General features: G+C 43.3%; 3 protein-coding genes across 4 annotated transcripts in view; 1 reads left to right on the top strand and 2 right to left on the bottom strand.

Annotated features, from left to right (window-relative positions):
- The window catches only part of LOC115595755 (NACHT, LRR and PYD domains-containing protein 14-like), a 965,684-nt gene that overhangs the window by 790,856 nt on the left and 152,561 nt on the right, over positions 1-22,267 (bottom strand).
- fbxo7 (F-box protein 7) lies at positions 231-5,734 on the bottom strand. Of its 2 annotated transcripts, XM_030440594.1 has the most exons (10): positions 5,607-5,734; positions 4,087-4,209; positions 3,775-3,973; positions 3,091-3,432; positions 2,844-3,012; positions 2,417-2,500; positions 2,235-2,330; positions 1,833-2,009; positions 1,694-1,734; positions 231-1,407 (listed from the first exon to the last, which is right to left on the bottom strand). In XM_030440594.1, the coding sequence occupies exons 2-10, from the start codon at positions 4,206-4,208 to the stop codon at positions 1,108-1,110; spliced, it is 1,530 nt and encodes a 509-aa protein (XP_030296454.1). In that variant the 5' UTR covers position 4,209; positions 5,607-5,734; the 3' UTR covers positions 231-1,107. The 2 variants fall into 2 exon arrangements, with proteins under 2 accessions (XP_030296454.1, XP_030296456.1); XM_030440596.1 differs by lacking the exon at positions 5,607-5,734 and having other exon boundaries at positions 3,775-3,968.
- LOC115595779 (tRNA-splicing ligase RtcB homolog) lies at positions 6,827-12,432 on the top strand. Its single transcript, XM_030440598.1, has 12 exons — positions 6,827-7,170; positions 8,017-8,095; positions 8,180-8,247; positions 8,329-8,428; positions 8,817-8,973; positions 9,090-9,246; positions 9,438-9,597; positions 9,925-10,100; positions 10,741-10,929; positions 11,026-11,136; positions 11,356-11,475; positions 12,099-12,432. Exons 1-12 carry the CDS (start codon positions 7,078-7,080, stop codon positions 12,204-12,206), a joined length of 1,518 nt encoding a protein of 505 aa, XP_030296458.1. The 5' UTR covers positions 6,827-7,077; the 3' UTR covers positions 12,207-12,432.

Consider the following 22,267-nt stretch of genomic DNA (forward strand, 5'->3'; position numbering starts at 1 on the left):
TTTACGCCGTCGTCCTCCTGCAGCCGCACTAACATCAAAATGTCCTGTTGTTAAAGATTAACTGGTTTAGATGTATTTTACATGGTTTGATGTATAATAATAAGGAACGAAGGAACTGTTCATTTAAAAAGTTGTGAACAAAAATGTTTACTAAGTCAAAGCTAAGTTATAATAATAATGAGTCAACTTTTTGACTATTAAAGTGAAATTATAAGAAGTCAATTTTGAGATTTCAGTCTCATAACTTTTATTAGTGTCTCAAAATGAAACTTTGACAGATGAAAGAGATGAAAAGATCTCAATTCAAAGGATTACATGTGATGATATTCTGCTTTGTCCCTCTTAAAAAACAAACAAAACCACATTTTAACTTAAATTCTGCAAACATTTTACTTTATAAGTCAAAATCTTCAAAATAAAAAAGGAAACAAAGTTAAATTATGAGCTCAACAGACAAAATTATCATGTTACCTTTTATTTAATGACTCTGTGCTGATGGCGTCATTAAATGTGTCAGATTATTTCACTGGTTCAAGTCTTTGACGTCTTTGTCCGTCAGTCCAGTGTTTTCATGGTAACACTGAATGTTCAGACAGTGAGACACGAGTCAGATCATTCAGGCCGCTGTAAAAGAAATGTTTCAGTTCTGACCCGTTTTAACACAATTCTGAGTCAGAACTCAAACGGTACTGTTATTTGTTTCCAGTGGAACTAAATCTCTCCCGTACAGGACGCAGGATGTGAACATGAGTTAATGCAGGAAACATCTTTTCAGCTCATCTTGTTCTTGAATCATGTTGATTCCCAAATTTATTCCAAAAAGACGATTTTGGCCAAAGTATCAAAAACAAACAAACAAACAAAAACGAAATAAAATACAAAAGATTCAGTTCTGACATGTTTTCTTTGATTCTGTGAAAAAGATCCAGAACTCTATTTGTTTTACAGCGGCGTTCTTTTTGTTCAGTCGACCTGCTGCTTTGTTTTAAAATACTTCCAGAAGCCGTCTGTCTGAAAACACACACACACACAACACCAACATCTGTCTACAACAAACCAACACTCCTGCTGTTCACATGTTTTATTTCTGCAGAAGAAGAACAATCATCAGATGAAACCTCGCCGCACGTCTGTGGGTCGTCCTCCCAGCGGTCTGAACCTGCGCGAGTCGGTCACAGGTCGTCTGTCGTGGTCTCGATGAGGACCGATGGGGTCGTGGCGAGGTCGGGGGAAGAGGCCGTGCGGGAGGTTCGGTCTCTGGTCGTACTCGCCCCCGATGATACCGGGCAGAGGCGGGTGGAGGGGGGCGGGGTGGAAGATGTCTCGGGGGTGTCGGTGGAAAGGAGGGAGGGAATGATGGCGAGCGCGTCGGAGGTCAAAACGGATCTTATGAAACCTTTTGTAAAGCTGAGGAGAGAAAAACACGTCAGAATACAATCTGAAGCCTTTATTCTGTTGAGTATATAATCAATAATTAATAAATCATTATCATCTTTAATCAATGACTAACTGAGACAGGTTGACATCATCAGATTCATTTGTGATGGAAGTCATTTTGAATTTGCACATCAGCACTACAGAACGATTCACTGCCACCTGAAGGCAACACCAGGAACTACACCTTCACCTGCAAACCAGCTGACTGTGTGTGTGTGTGTGTGTGTGTGTGTGGGTGTGGGTGTGTGTTGCTCACCTCCTTCCAGTCTGTGTCTCTGGGTCTGCTGGGATCTGAATCTGAAGCACAACACAGAGCAGTGGATTCATTTATTAGTTAGAAGATAAACTGGAGATGCTTCTGTGACACGTCACCTGTACAGCGCGGGCGGTCTTACCTGTGAAGTCTCGGCGGAACAGGTGTCTCCACAGCGTGGAGTCGGCCGTGGCCACGTTGAAGTGTCTGCAGACTGACGACAGACTCACCACTGAGCTGACGTCCAGCAGTCTGAGGACTCTGAGGAGGAGCTCTGGAGGAAGAGCGGCCAGACCGAACGCCACCGGCAGAGCCATGGCTGGAGACAGACGACAGTGACATCACTATGACATCACTAATTCTTTGTTACTATTGTTCATCATTCCTGTAATCTCGTATAATCATTAGTGACGTCTGTCTTTCAGCCAGCAGCTGGTGGCTTCATGAAACGCTCCTTTATTAAATGATTTGATCAAGTCAGACTGAAGCTGGTGGCTGAACAGAGACGCAGTAATCCATCAGACGTGCTGAGGTGAGTGTTTACCTGCTCTGGCTGCAGCGATCAGCGGGTACGCCAGCTGGTCTTTGAAGATCCGGGACAGTTTCTTCAGATCTTTGAACGCTGCGGCGGCGCCGTCTCCTGAACAACAACAGAGACGTGACATCAGGCTGGTTATTCACAGAAGCTCTCACACTACTGTCATCAGCCAATCAGAGCTCTTCTACCTGGCCACTCGTCGGTCACGTAGCTGGCGGGGTTCAGACACAGCTTGCGGACCGTCTCCACGGTTTGGTTCACCTTCAGAACCGCTGCAGAGCGAAGAAGAGGACGAGCATCAGGAGAAAAGGTCTCACAGTGGAAACACAGAGAGGAGTTTAAAAGCTTCTCACTGTTCTTTTCAAGTAAAGTACAAGTTCCTTAAAACTGCACTTAAATAAATGTATTCAGTTACATTTTGTCTCTGGAGAAGAACTGCAAAGTGACAGAAACTGAAAGTACAAGTACCTCAAAAAGTACTTGAGTAAATGTCCTTCATGACATGTTGTCACTGAGTCACAGTGGAGTAGAAGTATAAAACAGAGAACATAAAGTGTCTCGTGTTAATGTAACTGTGTGTGTGTTGGTCAGACGGCTGCTGGACCATAAACTCACCGTTGATGACGAGCACGGGGCCCATGCACACCGTCACCACCGTCACCAGGCTGTGGTCACACAGAGGGTGGGTGTACTGCAGCTTGTAGACTCCACCCGCTGACCTCCACCCTGCAGGCATCTCACCGGTGTTCAGCTCACAGCCCGGCACACACACACAACACAGACACTGATTCATCCTTTAACTGCAAGACTCCATTTTACAAAGTTACTCAGTGAGAGGCCTCCATGTTGTCTGCAAGCTCACCTGAGGGACGAAGCCGGTCTCCAGCATCAGACGGTTCCCGGCCACCACCACGGCTTCGCTGGGACTCGTCACCTGGGCGCAGTGGTAGAGCAGCTCCAGAGCCAGAGGAGCCTCACCGTCCTCGGCCTCGCTGCACAGCATCGGCTCCCAGCTGGAGGCCAAAGGTTCACAGTTCAACATGTCAGGGGCCTCCTCAGACTCTGTGAGGGCAGCAGGGCCACCGCTGCTGCTGCCACCGCTGCTGCTGCCAACACCGCCACCACCACTGCTGCTGCTGCCAACACCGCCACCGCTGCTGCTACCGCCACCGCTGCTGTTGCCACCGCCGCCACTGCTGCTGGGCTGATTAACAGAGACGTTCAAACACAGCAGCACTGTCAGGATCCACCACACTGAGCAACAACTGCTTCTATACGTGCCACGCTCCAATCCTGCTTTTGACTTCAGTGAACGACATTTAAAACTCATTTTGATCAATAACTAAACTTAGCTTTAGTTTTTAGCCTCAGCGAGCTAACAGGCTAGCTGTCACTTCATACAGCTCTGTTACGTTAGCAGTCTGTTTCTGTGTCAGAGTGCAGCCATGTTGTTGTTATCCTGTTTTCTTCTCCACTATGTTCACATCTCTTACTACCAGAGTACTTCCTCCACCACAGCACGTCTTCACCAGATGCTTCCCCTCACCTGGTTGGACGTCATGGCAGCTGTCTGCTGGTTCTGCTCTTCTCTCTGGTTCTCCATGTGGTTGGCGCTGGCGGCTGCAGATTCAGGCAGGATGACACAGATCAGGTCTCCGGAGACGATGCCGCAGGACGACAGAGTCTGACCGGCGTCTGACAGAAGCTCTGAGCCGTTCAGAGACAAACTGAACTCTGCTTCTGCACTGAGAGAGAAACACAAAACTCTGTTTCACTTCAGGGAGGTCAAATCTGCTGCCTGCACTGTAATATGAGGTGGGATGATGATGTGGAAGAAAAACTATATCAGAGTTCTGACCTGAGTCCATGAGAACACAAAACGTTCTCCTTGATGTGATCGATGAGCTCCTTCAAACTGGGATCTTCTCCCAGTAACTCCACCCTGCTGGTCTGCCGGTTGATCCGAACACGTAGCTTCATACTGTACGTGACAAATGTACGACATGAACTCACTGAGGAACAATGATCGAGAGCTCAAACAGCTTCTCCTCATATACTACAACTACATACAGCACTGGTTTAATCACTGATATTGGGCCGAGCTACAGTATCCATCTTGTTTTTATTTGTATATATACACATATTAACTGTCCACATACTTGTGGCCACATTACGTACTAACACATCTTCATTTGTTCGTGTTGTCTGTTTGATTATTACAAACAAACAGGACTGACTTTTTGAGAACGCAGCTAGAAATAGGATAAAAGTGAATGGAGTTTGGTGGCAGGATTTCTGTCTCTACTACAGAACATCCTTGAACATGTGAGCATTCTTTTATGAATTACTGCTCCTATTTAACAAGGTTGGTCCATATAATGCTGTCCATATATAATATCTGATATTAAACTTTAATCTGGACTGAATTTAGTTTGTCTTTTTAGCACCAGATCTCAACATGGGATCAGGTTTCACTAAAATTGGATGGATAGTTAATGGAGTTTGGTGGGAGGTGCTCATTCTTACAATAAAGAATTTTTGACATTACTATGTTTTAAGGATTAAACAAAACTAGTTCCTCACGCAAATAGATACTTTTCTACTAGTACAATAACACATTTAGAAAGCAGCTAAAATTAGGTAAAATCTTAATAGAGTTTGGTGGGTAGAAGCTTATATTCCTACAACACAACATCTTTAAACCTGGGTGTATTTTATACTTACTTGACACAAGTGTCCACATACCTTTGTCCTGATAGTACACCTGATATTAAACCTTCACCTGGACAGAATTGTGTTGGTATTTTTATGACGAGATCTTAAAACCGAGACCCCAGGTTTCACTAAAATGAGGTTAAAACTTCATGGAGTTTGGTGGGAGGTGCCCATTTCTGAAACAGTCCATCTCCGAAGAGTTGTGTATTTTTTTTAACGTCATAAAACAAACCTGCTCACTTACTGGAGGAAAGTTAAAATGATAAAACTACAGATTCGCGTCAAGAATCTCCATTTTAAAAAAGATTCTGATGAGTCATTTACGTTGTTTTGGTCGAGCTGCAGCTTTCACACTTGTTTTAAGTAGTTCAGCGCAAAATTCACATTCAGTTTTAAATTTAAAAAATTAACACAAGACCAGCTCAGTATTAGAACACTAATAAAATAAGACAGTCATGAATAAAACCGGCTTGTTATTCGAGATGAGAGTGAACGTTTCGTTTTCGTTTCAGCTCTAAACGTTAGCTAACGTTTAATAAAGTTGCTGCGTACTGAAGCTTGCTAGCTAACTTGTGCTAACTCCGCCAGTTAGCTGACTCGTTTCAACAACGTTTGTAAACTGAGAGCAGTTAAAGATTTAAAGAGAAGCAGAGAAACACTCACATGAAGGACTAAAGTTATTAAATCCAGCTGGTTTTATATGGTTTCTCTCATCCATCGCACTGTCAACACTGACCCGGACCGACGAGCAACGGACAGCCGCAGATACACAGACGGCTTCCGGTCTGAACATGAATATTTTCAAAATAAAACCATTGTTAGCTCGTTTGAAAAGTGAAAAACATATTTTTGCTGTTTTTAAAATATCTTTAAACAAACTTGTATTAATCACCTGTTCTGTTGTGTTTGGAGTTTAATGAACACTTACTAGGGAAATCAAAGTATGTGTTTATTTGTTTTTTGTTTTTTTTATTGTATTTAAGGAAGGATCAGTGCACATTATTAACATGAGCTCCAGAGTCCTTCATGTTAATGAGCCAGGTTTAGCCTACAGGGCAGGCTCATTTTCATCTGCAGTCCCTGGCAGGTTGATGGTATTCATAAACAAATTCATAAGCACAGATAAGTAAAACAGCACAACCATGACAGCACACCATGACAGCAGGTTGATGTGATGTGATATGAAAACATAACACATATAAGAATAATTAACCACGTACTATATGAGCATAGACATTAAAACACATCAACACAACAGCATTGTGAAGACAAAAGCTCGTGGACACAGAACATCAGGAAAGACAAAGACATGATCACATTACCCCAAGTTGCAATTCAAAGTACATGAAATATAAAAAAGGAAAATATATAAAAGAAGTACAATATGTTATGATAATACAGATTAGAATTTAAAAGAATATAATAAAGCAGACAAGGAAAGAAGGTCTTCTGGTCCATGAGTCCAGGTCTCAGTACATTGTTGTTTATTTATGTCTTAGAATAAATTCGTATGATTGAGCTTGAGGACTCATTGTTCCTTGAAAATGAAGTTTTGACAGAAATGTAAGTAAAGAAAAGTCGTATCACTTATTTGCTCACTTGAAAGTGTTAGTTTCTATTTGTGTGGTTCTAAAACAATTAAATCTATCTACATCTATCTGTTTGTAAGAACGAGAAAGTGAATCTGAGATAAAACTTTTCAATGATTTTAACTATTTTGTTTTTTCTTTATTGTACAGAACAGTGTGAAATAACATGCTTTTGTCTTGAAGGCCAACTTCCGGCTCCACCTGACATGTCGCCTTCAACTTCATGAAACCAACTTAACTACAACTACGGCAAGCGAGCAGCGTAACTGTTATCAAACATTCTTAGATTCGACACAACATGGACGTGTGATGAACGTTATATCAGCAGATATTCTCTGTTCTCGGTGCTTCTAGTCAAACAGTCACTCAGACATTTTGTTTTTTCATTGTAGATTTGATTTTTCCTGCGTCACGGACAACCGCGGTTTGCTGTCAAAACACCTGCGAGCTTCCGTAGCGTCCTGACTGCTGGCACTTGGCAGCAGACAGCCGGTGGAACAAACGCAGCATTAAACAGTGAAATCAAACATTATCGGATCGCAACGATGAGTCGAAGTTATAACGATGAGCTGCAATATCTGGACAAGATCGGCACTAACTGCTGGAGGATTAAAAAGGGCTTCGTTCCCAACATGCAGGTGAGACTCTGGACATGTTCTAGCTAGCTTGTTAGCTCACGTAGCCACAGTTAAATACAGTCAGTCAGCACATGTTGGCTACTTCTGTACACTTTGACCAGTCAGGAACTCCCCTCTGAAAGTATGACAATAGACAATAGATTAAAGGTTGTCACAAGAATCAGTAAATGATTCCCGAAATCAGCCGCAGAGCAAAGTTAAAACTGCTGACGTAGCTACGTGACGCATTTATTCGCTATATAATGTAAGCCGAATTAAAGTCTGGATCCTACTCATGTGGAAAAAATACAAAGATATCAGACTAAAGTCTACAGTTTGTCTACAGGGCATCCGAAATTACAATTAACTATTTTTCCAATTGAAGTCAGTCCGATGTAGAAGGCTTTTTTAAAGGCTGGATGTCTATTATAGAGATTAGAACTATGATATAAAGTATTCTGATGTTGATGAAAACAATAATAATTGGATTAAAAATGTGCTGTCATACAAGTAAATGAAACAACATCAGCCACATCAGACAGGACAAAAATGTAATATTACTGAAACAGGACAGATATTAAAATGAAGCAATACTGTAGAGGGAAATGTAATAATGTAATCAGTCAGTAACGAGTGCTGACTGTTTCTTTCATGGCTGTATTAATCTGTAATTTGATAAAACATGTTAATGAAGAAATCTGAAACAATAGAGCACAAAACTGAAATAAACTTCTTCAAACGTTGACACTCTTCAACACCAGTGAATAAATGAATGAACATGGAGAACATAACACTGTATTTCTGTGCATGTCTGAAAGCAGATCAGACGTCCACATGATGATTAAAACTCTGTTCTTCGTCTCTCAGGTTGAAGGAAACTTCTATGTGAATGAGCCGCTGGAGAAACTGATGTTTGAGGAGCTCCGTAACGCCTGTCGAGGAGGAGGTCAGCAGCGTTTCACCTCTTCATCCTCTCTAACCTGCTGAATCCGTCTGCGCTGGTTTTTACTGTGTCTCTCTTGTATTTCAGGCGTGGGAGGATTCCTGCCGGCCATGAAACAAATCGGGAACGTGGCAGCGCTGCCAGGGATCGTACACGTGAGTATCATGATCACACGTTCTTTACAAACCCTCAGAGAGGTTTCATTGTGTAAACGTGCTGATGGTGTGATCCCTCAGAGGTCCATCGGGCTCCCAGACGTTCACTCTGGATATGGATTTGCAATCGGGAACATGGCGGCTTTCGACATGAACGACCCGGATGCTGTGGTGTCTCCAGGTACGTTTCTCATTTCTGCAAGGACGGATTATGAGAGGGTCCAACACCCCACAAGACGAGACCAAGACACCACGACTGACACAGATGTTGTTTGTCGTCATTTAGAATAAATATCTGATCACTTTCTGTGTCTTTGTTATGTTGCATCTATTTTTGTAATTTTAAGGTTTGTCTGTTGTCTAGAATCTGTTTGTGGTCATGTGATGCCTCTTTGTGTTTTTGTGTTATAGCTCTATGTTGTTTTGCTTCTCTTTGTCGCCATCTTGTGTTTGTTTCAGTGACGTCTCCAGCTGAACCGCAGCTCATTCAGTGATCTGTGGTTCTCTGATGTTGGTTTTAGAGGTGAATCATCTCTGAACTGCTGTGTCACGTTTCATTCGTCCTGTAGGCGGCGTTGGTTTTGATATAAACTGCGGCGTCCGTCTGCTGAGGACGAACCTGGACGAGGGCGACGTTCAGCCGGTGAAGGAGCAGCTGGCTCAGTCGCTGTTCGACCACATCCCAGTGGGAGTCGGATCCAAGGGAGTCATCCCGATGGGAGCCAAGTAAGGACGGATCCTGCAGGACTGAGGACACAGCTCAACACACTCCCTCTACACCTGTTCACCTGTGTCACCTGTGTGTGTGTGTGTGTGTGTGTGTGTGTGTGTGTGTGTGTCAGGGACCTGGAGGAGGCTCTGGAGATGGGGGTGGACTGGTCCCTGAGGGAGGGTTACGCCTGGGCTGAAGACAAAGAGCACTGCGAGGAGTACGGCAGGATGCTGCAGGCCGACCCCAACAAAGTCTCGTCCAAGGCCAAGAAGAGAGGCCTGCCGCAGGTATCCCAGCAGCCCCGGGGCTCACACCTGATGTACACCTGTGGATGTTTGCTCGCTGTTAAACTCTGCCTTTAAAACAACTTCGACATCGGCTAACGTGGAGCTGATTTGTGTGCGATACATTTACATGTATGAGTCGGTGAGCGTGCAGAGGGTCGTACTGACTTCCTGTGTGTGTCTGTGTGTTGAAGCTGGGGACTCTGGGAGCTGGAAACCACTACGCTGAGATCCAGGTGGTGGACGAGATCTACAACGACTACGCCGCCAAGAAGATGGGCATCGACCACAAAGGTCAGGTGTGTGTGATGATCCACAGCGGCAGCAGAGGCCTCGGACACCAGGTGGCCACAGGTAGGTGGTGCAGCGCGACACACACCCGGATCACAGTTTGACTCTTCATGTTTGTTAAGCGCATTTTAAACTGTCCTCACTAAATCCAGCTGTCAGTCTGACTTCTCATTTTATTTATTTAACAAAGAATTAAGCACCAGGAGCCCAAAATACAATAAAAATGGCACCGGCACCTCTTAAAGTGTTCAAATCTTCACTGATAATCACTTTGAAATTTTACAGTAGAACAGTAGAAGATCCAAAACGATATTGTTTCACTATCTTTACTCTCAAATACACAGAAAAATGTCAGAAATAAACATGTAAAGTGATTTTTCTCACAAACAGACGCTCTGGTCGCCATGGAGAAGGCCATGAAAAGAGACAAGATCACGGTGAACGACCGCCAGCTGGCGTGTGCTCGCATCACGTCACAGGAAGGACAGGACTACCTGAAGGGGATGGCGGCCGCAGGAAACTACGCCTGGGTCAACCGCTCGTCCATGACCTTCCTCACCAGACAGGTAAACACACCTGGAGCCGAAGAGACCATCTGAGGCCGGAGTCATCTCAGGAATCAGACCCAACTGACCGGAGCAAGGAATATTAGTGACAAATATTTGGGCTTACTTTTAGGAAAGTAGGATGCAAGTTTTAAAAACAGGTTATTAAAAGTCACCATTTAACTAAAAATAAATTATTGTTGAGGCTCACGTGGTCTGAAACAAAGATAAAAACATAAAAGGTCTAATAGAGGACAGTAACATAGTTCAAATTCAGCATAGAAGCAAAAATAAGACTTGTTGTCTCTTTGTTGTTGTTTTGTATATTCCACTTGTGTCACTTAAATTTCAAAATGGCCGCCACCTCAGCCATTATTTTACCAGGGAACGTCGTCCAGGTTGACTTTGATCATTCTGGTGTCGATCCATCAGAAATCCATTTGTATCTACTGAACCTTCCATCATTCACTCAGAATACTTTTATGACTGATGTGAAACATGTGCATCAACACCACATTGTTTTAGGAAAATCCTTTAATAGAAAAGATGTTAGCTATTAGCTGCTTAGCTCTGAGTGGCTAACGTGTGTTGGGCCCTTTTTTAAATGAGCACTCTGTGAAACAACACCCGCTGACTGACTCTTTAAACTTTTGTTCTTCAGGCCTTTTCTAAAGTGTTCGCCACGACGCCGGACGACCTCGACATGCACGTCATCTACGATGTTTCTCACAACATCGCCAAAGTGGAGGAGCACGTGGTGGACGGGAAGCAGAGGACGCTGCTGGTTCACCGCAAAGGATCCACCCGAGCGTTCCCCCCGCACCACCCCCTCATCCCTGTAGACTACCAGGTACAGACTCCAGCAACAAACTATTCAGTCAGGTTTTAAAAGTGCTGCTGGAGATCTGACGCAGTGTCCATCAATTTTTTTATCCTCTTGTTTCAGCTCACAGGTCAGCCGGTGTTGATCGGAGGGACGATGGGAACCTGCAGTTACGTCCTCACAGGGACCGATCAAGGCATGACGGAGACATTCGGCACCACCTGTCACGGAGCGGTACGAGTCTCTAGTGTTCTTACGTTTTAAAACAAATCCCTCGCTGCTATTTTTGACAACCGTAGTCATTTGGTAAAATGAAAATAAGCAGTAAAAAACTCAACTACAACTAGCAAACACTCTGTAAAACATTACACTAAAATGTGTATGATCACTATATATAAGAAACATATATATGACTATGTATTGTCTGACTTCTCCACCTGTCCGTTGTTTCAGGGTCGCGCTCTGTCTCGAGCGAAGTCCCGCAGGAACCTGGACTTCCAGGACGTCCTGGACAAACTGGCCGACATGGGCATCGCCATCCGAGTGGCTTCACCCAAACTGGTCATGGAGGAGGTGAATTATCTTTGGTCGTGTTGGAAATGTTGATGAAGGTTCTCAGTCATCCAGGTCATGCTGATTCTAAATGCCATATCGTAGGCAACTGGACGTTTCACCTCACATCCAAGAGGCTCCTCCAGTTCGAACTAACTGGAGGGGAGTTGCAGGCTTTTAAACGTTGTGTGGGACTGTCCTTACAGAGTCACCTGGGCTCACCTAGCCCTATCAACCCATATGAAGACCGGTTGGGTCCACAAGTGGTCCTAACCACTCTGAAACTCAGAGCTCGCACGTGACCTTAACAACTCTGTAAGGACACTCTCACATTCTGTAAGGACACTCCCACACAGAGTTTAAAAGCCTGCAGCTCCTCCAGTTAGTTAGAACTGAAGAAGCCTCTTGGCTTAGAGGTGAAATGTCCAGTTGCCTACGTTACAGCGCTTAGAATCATGTTTAAAATGTGTCAATTCTTTATTATAATTATTAATATTCAGTTTGTTTAAAGTGCGAAGTTAAAGGAACATTTTGTCCTTTTTCAAAGATTTTTGATCTATAAGAATTCCTTTACGTGGCACTAAACATCTCCCGTACGTGGATGTGGCGTTGACTCATTTTGTTTTCTTTGTTTTTGTTTTAAGGCTCCTGAATCGTACAAGAACGTGACGGATGTTGTCAACACGTGTCACGACGCTGGAATCAGTAGGAAGGCGATCAAACTGAGACCGATCGCCGTTATTAAAGGCTGAAGCTGCATGACGCGACATTTAAAGACAATTTACACCAAACACTGCGATGCTCCTCAGAAGAAAAAGATCTTCCCCTTTCTTTGTTTTGGTTTTGGTATGATGGATTTATGTTAAAGCATTTGAGCTGAGAAAAACTTTTTGATTGAAAGTTTGATTTCTGACCTGAATTTTTTTTTTTTGTCTTCAAAAGCTGTGATCAAAATAAAGGAGGTCACTAAGAACTGAACTCTGTGTGAAATAATCGCTCTCCATCAGTAACAGTACAAGCATTCAAATCCTTTAATCAAGTAAAAGTAACAATACAACTTTGTTAAAATACTCCATTAAACAAGTCATTTATTCAAAAGTATTTTAGTAACTTCTAATCTTTAATTATTGGACCATTGGACACGATGGACGTCAGAACGGAGCGGTGCCGTTGTCTGGTTCTGTGACATTAACATGTTATTTTGTTCTCTCCTAACGTGATGGAGCTCTGACACATGCAGACACACAATGCTTTTCAAAATGTGCACATTCACTGGGCAAAGCAAGAAAACTGTGTGTAATCACAGTGTCGTCTTATTGGCCGTCATATTGGCACAAATGTTGATGTTCTGTTTCATACAGCCTTTATGGGTCCATACTGATGACGGGCCCGTGTTCTGGTGCATCAATAACTTCCAGTTCTGTTGTCAGAACCAGAACAAACCTGCAGAGTCGCTGTGTGTTCAGGATATCAGAGAATCAGAGACAGAAAGAAAACAGAGCAGTTCAGACTGCAGCACTGACAGTCATCTCCACTTGTTGTGATTGGTCCGTCAGTCACTGCTGGATGAAGCTCTCCTCTCCACTCCACCTCCCAGTAACACGGCCCAGTCAGAGCCTCTCCACCCACCAGCTGATGGTGCTGCTTCAACCTCTCTGGATCATCAGGACACAGCTGATCCTCTCAACACCTCCGCCTTTCACCACCACGACCACCTGATGAGAGAATGAGAGAGAGCAGAAGTGATACATGAGTGTTTCCAGAGACTCCCTCCATCAGCTGTCAGTCAGTGATATAAAGACCAGCAGGACTTCAGTCCTGTTCAGACCACAAGTGGAGCGGCTGTGTAGCGTAGCCAGCTTCCTTTCAGCTTCATGTTAACGTGTTGGAGTGAAGCTCACAGGTTTACTCTGCAGGTTTCACTCAAGTACACAGTGAAATAAACTGCAGAGAGTCCCTGAACGCATCATGGCTGCAAACACTTTAATGATGATTGACAGCTGTTAAAAACCAGAGTCTCAGTCACACCTGAATATTTCATCTGCTTTGAAACATTACAAATATGTAAATATGGAGTCTGTCGTAAAACATGTGGAGCAAACAAAAGACAGATGGACAGATGAATATATGATGTTAAAGCTCCTACATGTTCATACACAGACTGACAGTCAAACATCAGCTGTGGTTACTGGACTTCAGCACAGCTTCTGCTCTGTACAAACACCACATGGTTACTAAATGTAATGATGCTTCTCTGAAATCAGAGCAGTGATTTGCAGGCTTCAGTCAGACTGATCTGTACGGTGGCCCTGAAGGTCAAAACACATCAACATCTCAGATTACAGAAAAGGTGGGACAGCGTTCTTGTTTGTAATTGGACAGAACCCGAGTCCCTGTCCACAGTTTGATGTTGTTGTGAAATGTTGTTGTGTTTTGACCTTCAGGGCCACCGTAGACCTGAGAGCTGTGACACAGATCAGCTGATCAGTTCTTTAGTGTTTTAGAGAGATCACATGTGATGAATGAGGACGACTGTCTCTACACATCCTGTGATGCTGTCAGCTGTAATCCAGCTTTACTTCCTGTAGACATGAACACAACAAGAACAGACGTCTTCACATCAACTCAACACCAGATCACAACAAGCTTCTGGCTCGTCTGATTGGCTGACTGTTCTCTCTCAGTCTTTCTGTCCAATCATGAAGCCTGTCACCGTTCTCCTCTCACAGCTTCACTGAGGAAAACAGGAAATACTGGATCTTCACTTTGATACTGACTGTGTTCAGAACAATACTGCTGAAACCAGCGTGGACTGACTCCAACCCTCTACTGACCTCAGAGTCTCCAGTCTACAGTGTGGACTGTCCTTCAGATCAGACAGCGGCTTCACGTCTGAATCCTGCAGGTTGTTTCTTCTCAGGTCCAGCTCTCTCAGATGGGAGGGGTTGGACTTCAGAGCTGAGGCCAGAGAATCACAGCTGATCTTTGACAAACTGCAGTTCCACAATCTGAATAAAGAAAAAATGATGAAGCCAAAAATCAATTTATAATCCAATCAGATGTGTTCAGGTTTAAATGTGCAGCTCAACATCACTGTGTCCTAATTAAGGTGCTCCGATTGTTATCAGATGATATTGGTTCTGAATAGTTTGATGGGTGGTCTCTAAAAGGGCCAATCAGAAGAGCCGATCAGATAAACACAGGAGACAGTTTCTCTTTAATACATGCAGCATGGAGAGAAGAGCCACAGTGTTCTCTGCAGTCTTCCACATTGTCTTGACTTGTATACAGCAGAACAGTGGTTACATACTTTATGACAGGTGTTACCCATGCCTTCCCCAAGGCAGTGACCCTCTGATGTTTGACTGGACAATAAGTGTCATCCTAGCTGCCTTCTGTTATCATCCTCATATGAACTCCTCACCTGTTGTATCCCTGACACCTCCCCACACCTCAGGTGAGGGGGAATCTCCCCTCCTCTCACATCCTGACATCTTCTCTACCATACATTGATATTTGAACCCAGAACTGTTTAATTCCCACCAGTTAGAATAGTGTGTAACTAAAGTGGGCCTGTAAAGACGGACTAGTGAGTAGATGAGTCTCCGTGTTCGCTGTGAGGATTTTTAATGTCCCTGACAACCTCTGTAGTCTCATTCAGACACTCGTTAGCAACCGCTAACTTTTTAACACATGAAAAGCTTTATAATTAAACCGTGGTTCATTTAATGATGGATTTTATGTTGGAGAACAAAACGTGTAAATATGTTCAGCCTGTGGTAACCACACACCTTATTTCACATATTTATCTGAAAAAACATTAAACAGACTCACAGACTTTGAGATGAGGGAACAGGATGTGCTAACATGCTAACATGCTAACAGATTTCTGGTGTTAGGACTACAGACTACACCTCTCTATAGGGAGGAGAAGCCCCGCCCCTTCAGGTGGACCTCATGGGACCTGATTTCAGTCAAGAAAGTGTTTGTTTGTGGTAAAGTAAAATCTCATGTAGTTTTGTGTTAAACCGCTCAGTGAACTACTTCGTCTCACTCAACATACATCACCAACACTAAGATGGCCGCTGCCTGCACACAGAAGAAGGTGTGGTCATACTGACAGCTGCAGTTATGTGAAAGGAGAGTTGGTCAGTTCTGTGAGCTGCTGATATTCAGGACGACTCTACAAGGTTTCAGTCAGCGTTAAACCAGACGTCACTTAACGACTGTTGGCTCTGTTGTCTTTATAATGACATGTTTTCACAGTCTTATATTTTATTAGTTTTATGACAAACTGAGACTTTCTTGAGAAAATGTTTCTTTAAACTGACAAACATCATCTGTGAGATTCATGACACAATTCAAACCAGAGCAGAACATTATTTGTCTTATTCTTTCCAAAATAAGGTCCAAGGTGGTCGACCAGAGGGGGCGTGGCCTCACCTGTCTATTGTGGATCATCATCATGGTGACATCATCCTGTCAACACAACATTCACCCACCTGTTCATATCAACACACATTAATAACTACAATTATAGTGTGTGTGTGTGTGTGTGTGAGCATGATCAGACATTACTAACATGAAAATCATTTAAGTGAAGTTGATGATTTTAGATCAAATATGAGTGCAGAAGATCATCTGTTTTCAGATGAGACCATTTATGAAAAATTTAAACATTAATTTACATTTTCTACAGTTTCTATAAGAAACACAAGTCTTTAGTGACTGCCGGCTAAATTAAATCAAGAGACATGAAAATATGAACAAAACATTTACAAATGTATGTTTGAACATAAATTAGCTTCAATTGTTAATTAAACATTTAAGATATACAACAGTAACAGAGAGTCAGTGAACTCACCTCAGAGTTTCCAGTCCACAGTTTGGACTCTGCAGAAAATCACACAGCAGCTTCACTCTTGAATCCTGCAGGTTGTTCCAACCCAGGTCCAGATGTCTCAGATGGGAGGGGTTGGACTTCAAAGCTGAGACCAGAGAATCACAGCTGATCTCTGACAAACTCCAGCCCCTCAATCTGAATAAAGAATAAATGAAGTGAGTTTAGAGGACAATGTTCCTGCTTGAAATCATTTAGTGTTTGATCATCTGTTCAGAACTGAACAAGTTTAGAAAATTAAGCTCCAAACACCTGAACCCAACAGGCTGCAGGTCCAAAACTGTTAGATACACAAAGTGAAACAGAGCTCTCATTAATATTAATGACAACGGGCTGCTGCTTCAATAAAGACGTAGTGACTCCACCTCCACTTTGCATCTCCAGCAGAGGCTCCATCTATACAAACTCATCAGAAGATTTGATTCTACTGTTTCAGATCAAAATCATCCTGGGTTTAATTTAGTCAGTATAAACGTCACATATCATCATAAAGTAAAATAAAATAAACAAACACACGTCTGTTATCGTCTGACAGAGAAGAAAACACTGGTTTCTGTTTTTATTCACAGCAGAAGGTATCAAATGATTAAGAGGTTCAGAGAGAATAAACCAGTAACTTATGTTTAATGTTATATTAGATCTGTTTTAAATATGAAGCTGAACAAGTCAATCAGCATCAAATCTATGAGGTCAAATCCCCTTCAGACCTGATGGATTTGCAAGCAGAAGTAAATCGAACATCTTGTTTCTGTACGCTGCAGGCACAGTGAGCATAAGAGCCAGGTGAACTCTGAAATAATTCTTTAGAGTAACTGTGGTCAGTTGTGCACCACCAGCAGGTTCAGAGTTCCAGCACCGATCCGTCTCATTCCTAATCTACTCTGACCTGAAGGAAACTGCAGAGGAATTATGGGATTGTTCTCAAGGAATTGTGGGAATTGTTGTTGGATGTACGGACTCTAAGCAGCCTGGGACATCATTTTGATCACAGACTGACCGGCCGACAGACTTCAACCAGCAAACAGAAAAGTTGTACACCATCGATTCACCTTCAACACAAACGAGCAGCTCTGTCTCACACACGTAAAAAGCTGTAATCAAAGCACAGATCTTCATCACCACTGTCATCTCCATCAACACACAGCTGACTGACTGTGAGCTTCATCCTCCATCATCTTCATCACTGATCAGACTGTGCTGTGTGTGTGTGTGTGTGTGTGTGTGTGTGTGTGTGTGTTTGTGTGAACTGAAGGAAATGTAAAACTTCTCTTCTAGATTTAAATTTAATAAACACAGAGAAAAAACACAAAATCTGACCTCAGAGTCTCCAGTCGACAGTTTGGACTCTCCAGTCCAGAACACAGCAGCTTCACTCCTGAATCATACAGTTTGTTGTGACTCAGGTCCAGATGTGTCAGATGTGAGGGGTTGGACTTAAGAGCTGAGGCGATGACTTCACAGTGAGTCTCTGAGAGTTGACAGTCAAACAGTCTGTGAATACAGATAATAAAACATTTAAATCAGATAAAATCTGACTCTTTACTATGAAAACAGACTCTACACATTTTGCATCACAAAGCACATGAACATGAGCAGCTGTAGCTCAGCTGGTCAGCTGTTCGGCCTGAGCTGGTCAGTCAGCGATCACAAGGCTTGTAGTTTGAAACTTGAGCTCCTCGGCTCCACATGAGCCTCCAGACTTTGACCTGCCTGAGGAGATCAGCTGGGCTGAATCAGTGGCCCATTTTAAATCCCCCTCAAAACACACCTGTATATTTCATCTTTATTTTAATTAGGTTTAACATATTTGTTTTTGTCCATTTTCTTCATTCTGCTGTCTTTATGTATATATTTGTAATTGTCGCTGTGATACTTTTCTTGTGACTCTTTCATCGTGCTGTTTTATTTGTGTCCAACAAACTGATGTGAGTGCTTTTAAAGTGCCGTAAAAATAAACATAAATACATGTTGAAGTGTCCTTGAGGGAAATAATGAAGCAGAAATGACAGTTTAGGACAAAAGTGTTGAAATAAGTAAGACGTAATGTGTCAGATGTTAGTTTACAGGGTGCTGTGATTTATATTGGTTCAGCTTCATGTTCACATGATGATCTGCATTTTATTCTGTCGCTCCATCTGCTTTTCATCTCCCATTTCATTCATTTAATGCCCCCCACTGCAGAAACACAAGAATTCCAACTAAACATTGTTTTATTATGATTTCATGGGTAATAATTTTCTCACTTGGCTGAGGTTAATGTTTTGGAAACAAGACGACTTCATGTCATTTCTACTCTGAGCTTGGTGATGATCATTTATTCAATCAGCAGGTTTAATACTTGTTTTGGTAAATGTGTATAATGTTAAGGTTTTATATTATTAATGTGTGTAAAGTGTTGATCTTTAATACTGAAGGCCTCAGCTTTACCTCACTTCATAATGTTTAACATATCTGGACTTACGCAGCCTTTCTACAGTTCCTCACAGCTGGAATCAGTCTCAGTCGTCCCTCTGGAGATGCTCTGTACTTGTATGGGTTCAACTCATCCAGAACCTCCTCTGACATCTGCAGCATGTAGGCCAGAGCTGAGCAGTGGATCTCAGAGAGTTCCTTCTCTGATCTGTTCTTTGACTTAAGGAACTCTTGGATCTCCTGATGGACTGAGTGGTCGTTCATCTCCGTCAGACAGTGGAAGATGTTGATGCTTCTGTCAGGAGAGATCTTATCACTGTTCATCTGCTTCAGGTTGTTGATGGCTCTCTGGATGATTTCTGGACTGTTGTCTGTCTGACCCAGAAGGCCTGCTAAGAGTCTCTGGTTGGACTTCAGAGAGAGGCCATGAAGGAAGCGAACAAACAGGTCCAGGTGGCCATTTTTACTGTTGAGGGATTTCTCCATGGCACTCCACAGGAAGTCATCCAGGGATGGGTAATTGTAATGATACCTCCAACCTTCTGCAAAGACCTTCAGTACCTCTATGTTCCTGCTGGTGTGACAGTGGAACATGTAGACTGCAGCCAGAAACTCCTGAACGCTCAGATGAACAAAGCAGTAGACTGTTTTCTGGAAGATCACACTCTCTCTTCTGAGGATCTCTGTACAAACTCCTGAGTACACCGAGGCCTCTGTGACATTAAGACCACAGCGCTCCAGGTCTTCTTGGTAGAACATGATGTTTCCTGTCTCCAGATGTTCAAACGCCAGCCTCCCCAGCTTCAGAAGAACTTCCCTGTCAGCCTCCGTCAGCTCCTGTGGACTCGTCTCACGTCCCTCATGGTACTTCTGCTTCTTCCTCTTTGTCTGAACCAGCAGGAAGTGTGAGTACATGTCAGTCAGGGTCTTGGGCAGCTCTCCTCTCTGGTCTGTAGTCAACATGTGGTCCAGAACTGTAGCAGTGATCCAGCAGAAGACTGGGATCAGACACATGATGTGGAGGCTCCTGGAGGTCTTGATGTGTGAGATGATCCTGCTGGACAGATCTTCATCACTGAACCTCCTCCTGAAGTACTCCTCCTTCTGGACGTCAGTGAAGCCTTGTACTTCTGTTACCCTGTCCACACATGAAGGAGGGATCTGATTGGCTGCTGCAGGTCTGGAAGTGATCCAGACGAGAGCCGAGGGAAGCAGCTTCCCCTGGATGAGGTTTGTCAGCAGCACGCTGACTGATGACTTCTGTGTGACATCAGACACGACCTCATGGTTGTTGAAATCCAGTGAAAGTCTGCTTTCATCCAGGCCGTCAAAGATGAAGAGAAGTTTACAGACAGCGAGCTTCTCTGCTGTCACCTTCTGTAATGTTGGATGGAAAACATGGAGCAGCCTGAGAAGACTGTACTGCTCATCTCTGATCAGGTTCAGCTCCCTGAACGACAGCAGAACCAGCAGACTGACATCTTGGTTTTCGGAGCCCTCTGCCCAGTCCAGAGTGAATTTCAGCACCGAGAAGGTTTTTCCAACTCCAGCGACGCCGTTGGTCAGAACGACTCTGATGCGTCTCTGTTGGTCAGGTGAGGCTTTAAAGATGTCGCAGCGCCTGATTGGAGTTTCACTGAAGGTCTTCTTCTTGGAAGCTGTCTCAAGCTGCCTCACCTCATGTTGGGTATTAACCTCTTCACTCTGTCCCTCTGTGATGTAGAGCTCAGTGTAGATCCTGCTGAGGAGGGTTCCACTTCCTGTTCCATCACTTCCTGTTCCAGCACTTCCTGTTCCAGCACTTCCTTCAGTCACACGTTCACATCTCCCCCTCAGACTGATCTTATGTTCATCTAAAACCTCCTGCAGACCAACATTCACTGGAAGAGAAAAATGTTTGAGAGAATTTGACAATCTGGGATTATTTTCATGATCAATAACAATCCATCAGTATCAGAATATATAAAGTTTGAGTCTCTTCGGGTCTTTTCATTGACTTTGTGTGTAATCTAGACAATCAATTAATTTGTCCTGGTGTTTGGTCTGAATGCCTCTGAAGTCTCTAAATAAATGTAATGACATGTAGAAGCTGAGATGTTTAAAGCAACATGATGTAACTTTTTGAGGTTAAAGCAGCAGCTTCAGAGTCGTGTTGATGGTCAGGTGTGTTGTAACAGGTGAACGGTGTCTCTGTCACTTGTAGGATCACAGCCTCACATACGTGTTCACTTCAACACGTAACATTGTGATGATGTCATGAGTTGTGTTTGTAGTCAGCACCTATATTACGTCTGACAAACTGTTACACACCTGGGATTTGTTTTTACTACAGTGGTGTTGCACTCAGAAACTGTGGGGGGCGCCAAATCACACAACATGAGAATTTCTCCATAATGTGGCTTTAACATGTTGAGATGTTCAGTGTGACTTGGTACAGTTTATCTCTGACTGTCTGTCCACAGTCCAGCTGTTGTTCTGGGTCTTACCTCCACACTGGGGACAGGAGGAGTCTCCTGGTGAAGCAGACTGGTCCCAGTATGAGGTGATGCAGCGTCTGCAGAACCAGTGTCCACAGCTGGTAGAGACCGGATCCTTCAGGACGTCCTGACACCAAACACAGCAGGTGGGCTGCTTCTTCACAGAGACATGACTCCTCTTCCTCTCTCTGTGAACACATTTCTTTAGAACTACAATGATTTGATGATTGTTGTTAAAAACATCCAGATTTGGTCGACACTGTTGAGAAGCTCAGACGCTCACAGAGAAAAGTCAAAGTGTCGATACTTTTCATCTTGAATTCAGCATTTAGTGTGTCATGAAAATGATGTGTGAAGATTATCTCTCAGAACAAAATGTGTCAGTATCAGAAACTCGTGTTTGTCACAGAGATTATTTTCTGCAATAATCCAAAATCCAAGTCAAAAATCTGACAGGCTGTTTGTGGAGGGAGCCAGAGCGATGCTAACTTCAGGGTTAGCCTACAAACATACGTCATGGTTCCACCATCTATTTCATCCTGCTGAGATTTGTTAGTGTCCTCCAGGATCTGACTGAGTTCAGACATGTTAGTGTTCAGGAGACTTTCAAAGACTTTATGTAAGTGTTTCTTCAGTCCTGGAGCCTGATGTTACTCTACAGCAAAACATTACCAGCAAACACTGAATGAGTCGTCTCAGTGCTCTTACTTTGTGTCTGATGGTCCAGGTTCAGGACTGAAGTATGGAGGACAATCATTGGACCGGTCACTCTTCATAGACGGACAGATGGATCCTGGAGGTTCTGCTCTCTGTCTGCTGGACTGAACACTCATCTTCAGGTCTGAGAGGTGAAACATGAACTGTGAGCTCAGAACAAAAGAATCAGTAAAACAGAGAGGACCGGATCTTCATCAACAAGTCCAACAGGACTTTAAACATTTCTGACAGAATCTGTTTGGATTCTCATAAATCTCTGAAAATCTCTGAGGGATCCTTTAAGAAAAGTGTTTGGTTCTGTCAGGAT

The sequence above is a fragment of the Sparus aurata genome, chromosome 14, assembly GCF_900880675.1.
Source record: "Sparus aurata chromosome 14, fSpaAur1.1, whole genome shotgun sequence".
Taxonomy (NCBI): domain Eukaryota; kingdom Metazoa; phylum Chordata; class Actinopteri; order Spariformes; family Sparidae; genus Sparus; species Sparus aurata.

Coding starts and splice junctions, on each gene's coding strand:
- fbxo7 (XM_030440594.1), bottom strand. CDS start 4,208: ATGAAGCTACGTGTTCGGATCAACCGGCAGACCAGCAGGGTGGAGTTA. Junction 3,974..4,086: donor TTGTGTTCTCATGGACTCAG/GTCAGAACTCTG, acceptor TTTCTCTCTCAG/TGCAGAAGCAGAGTTCAGTT. Junction 1,408..1,693: donor GAGACACAGACTGGAAGGAG/GTGAGCAACACA, acceptor TTCTCTCCTCAG/CTTTACAAAAGGTTTCATAA.
- LOC115595779 (XM_030440598.1), top strand. CDS start 7,078: ATGAGTCGAAGTTATAACGATGAGCTGCAATATCTGGACAAGATCGGC. Junction 8,974..9,089: donor GTCATCCCGATGGGAGCCAA/GTAAGGACGGAT, acceptor TGTGTGTGTCAG/GGACCTGGAGGAGGCTCTGG. Junction 10,101..10,740: donor TGACCTTCCTCACCAGACAG/GTAAACACACCT, acceptor TTTGTTCTTCAG/GCCTTTTCTAAAGTGTTCGC.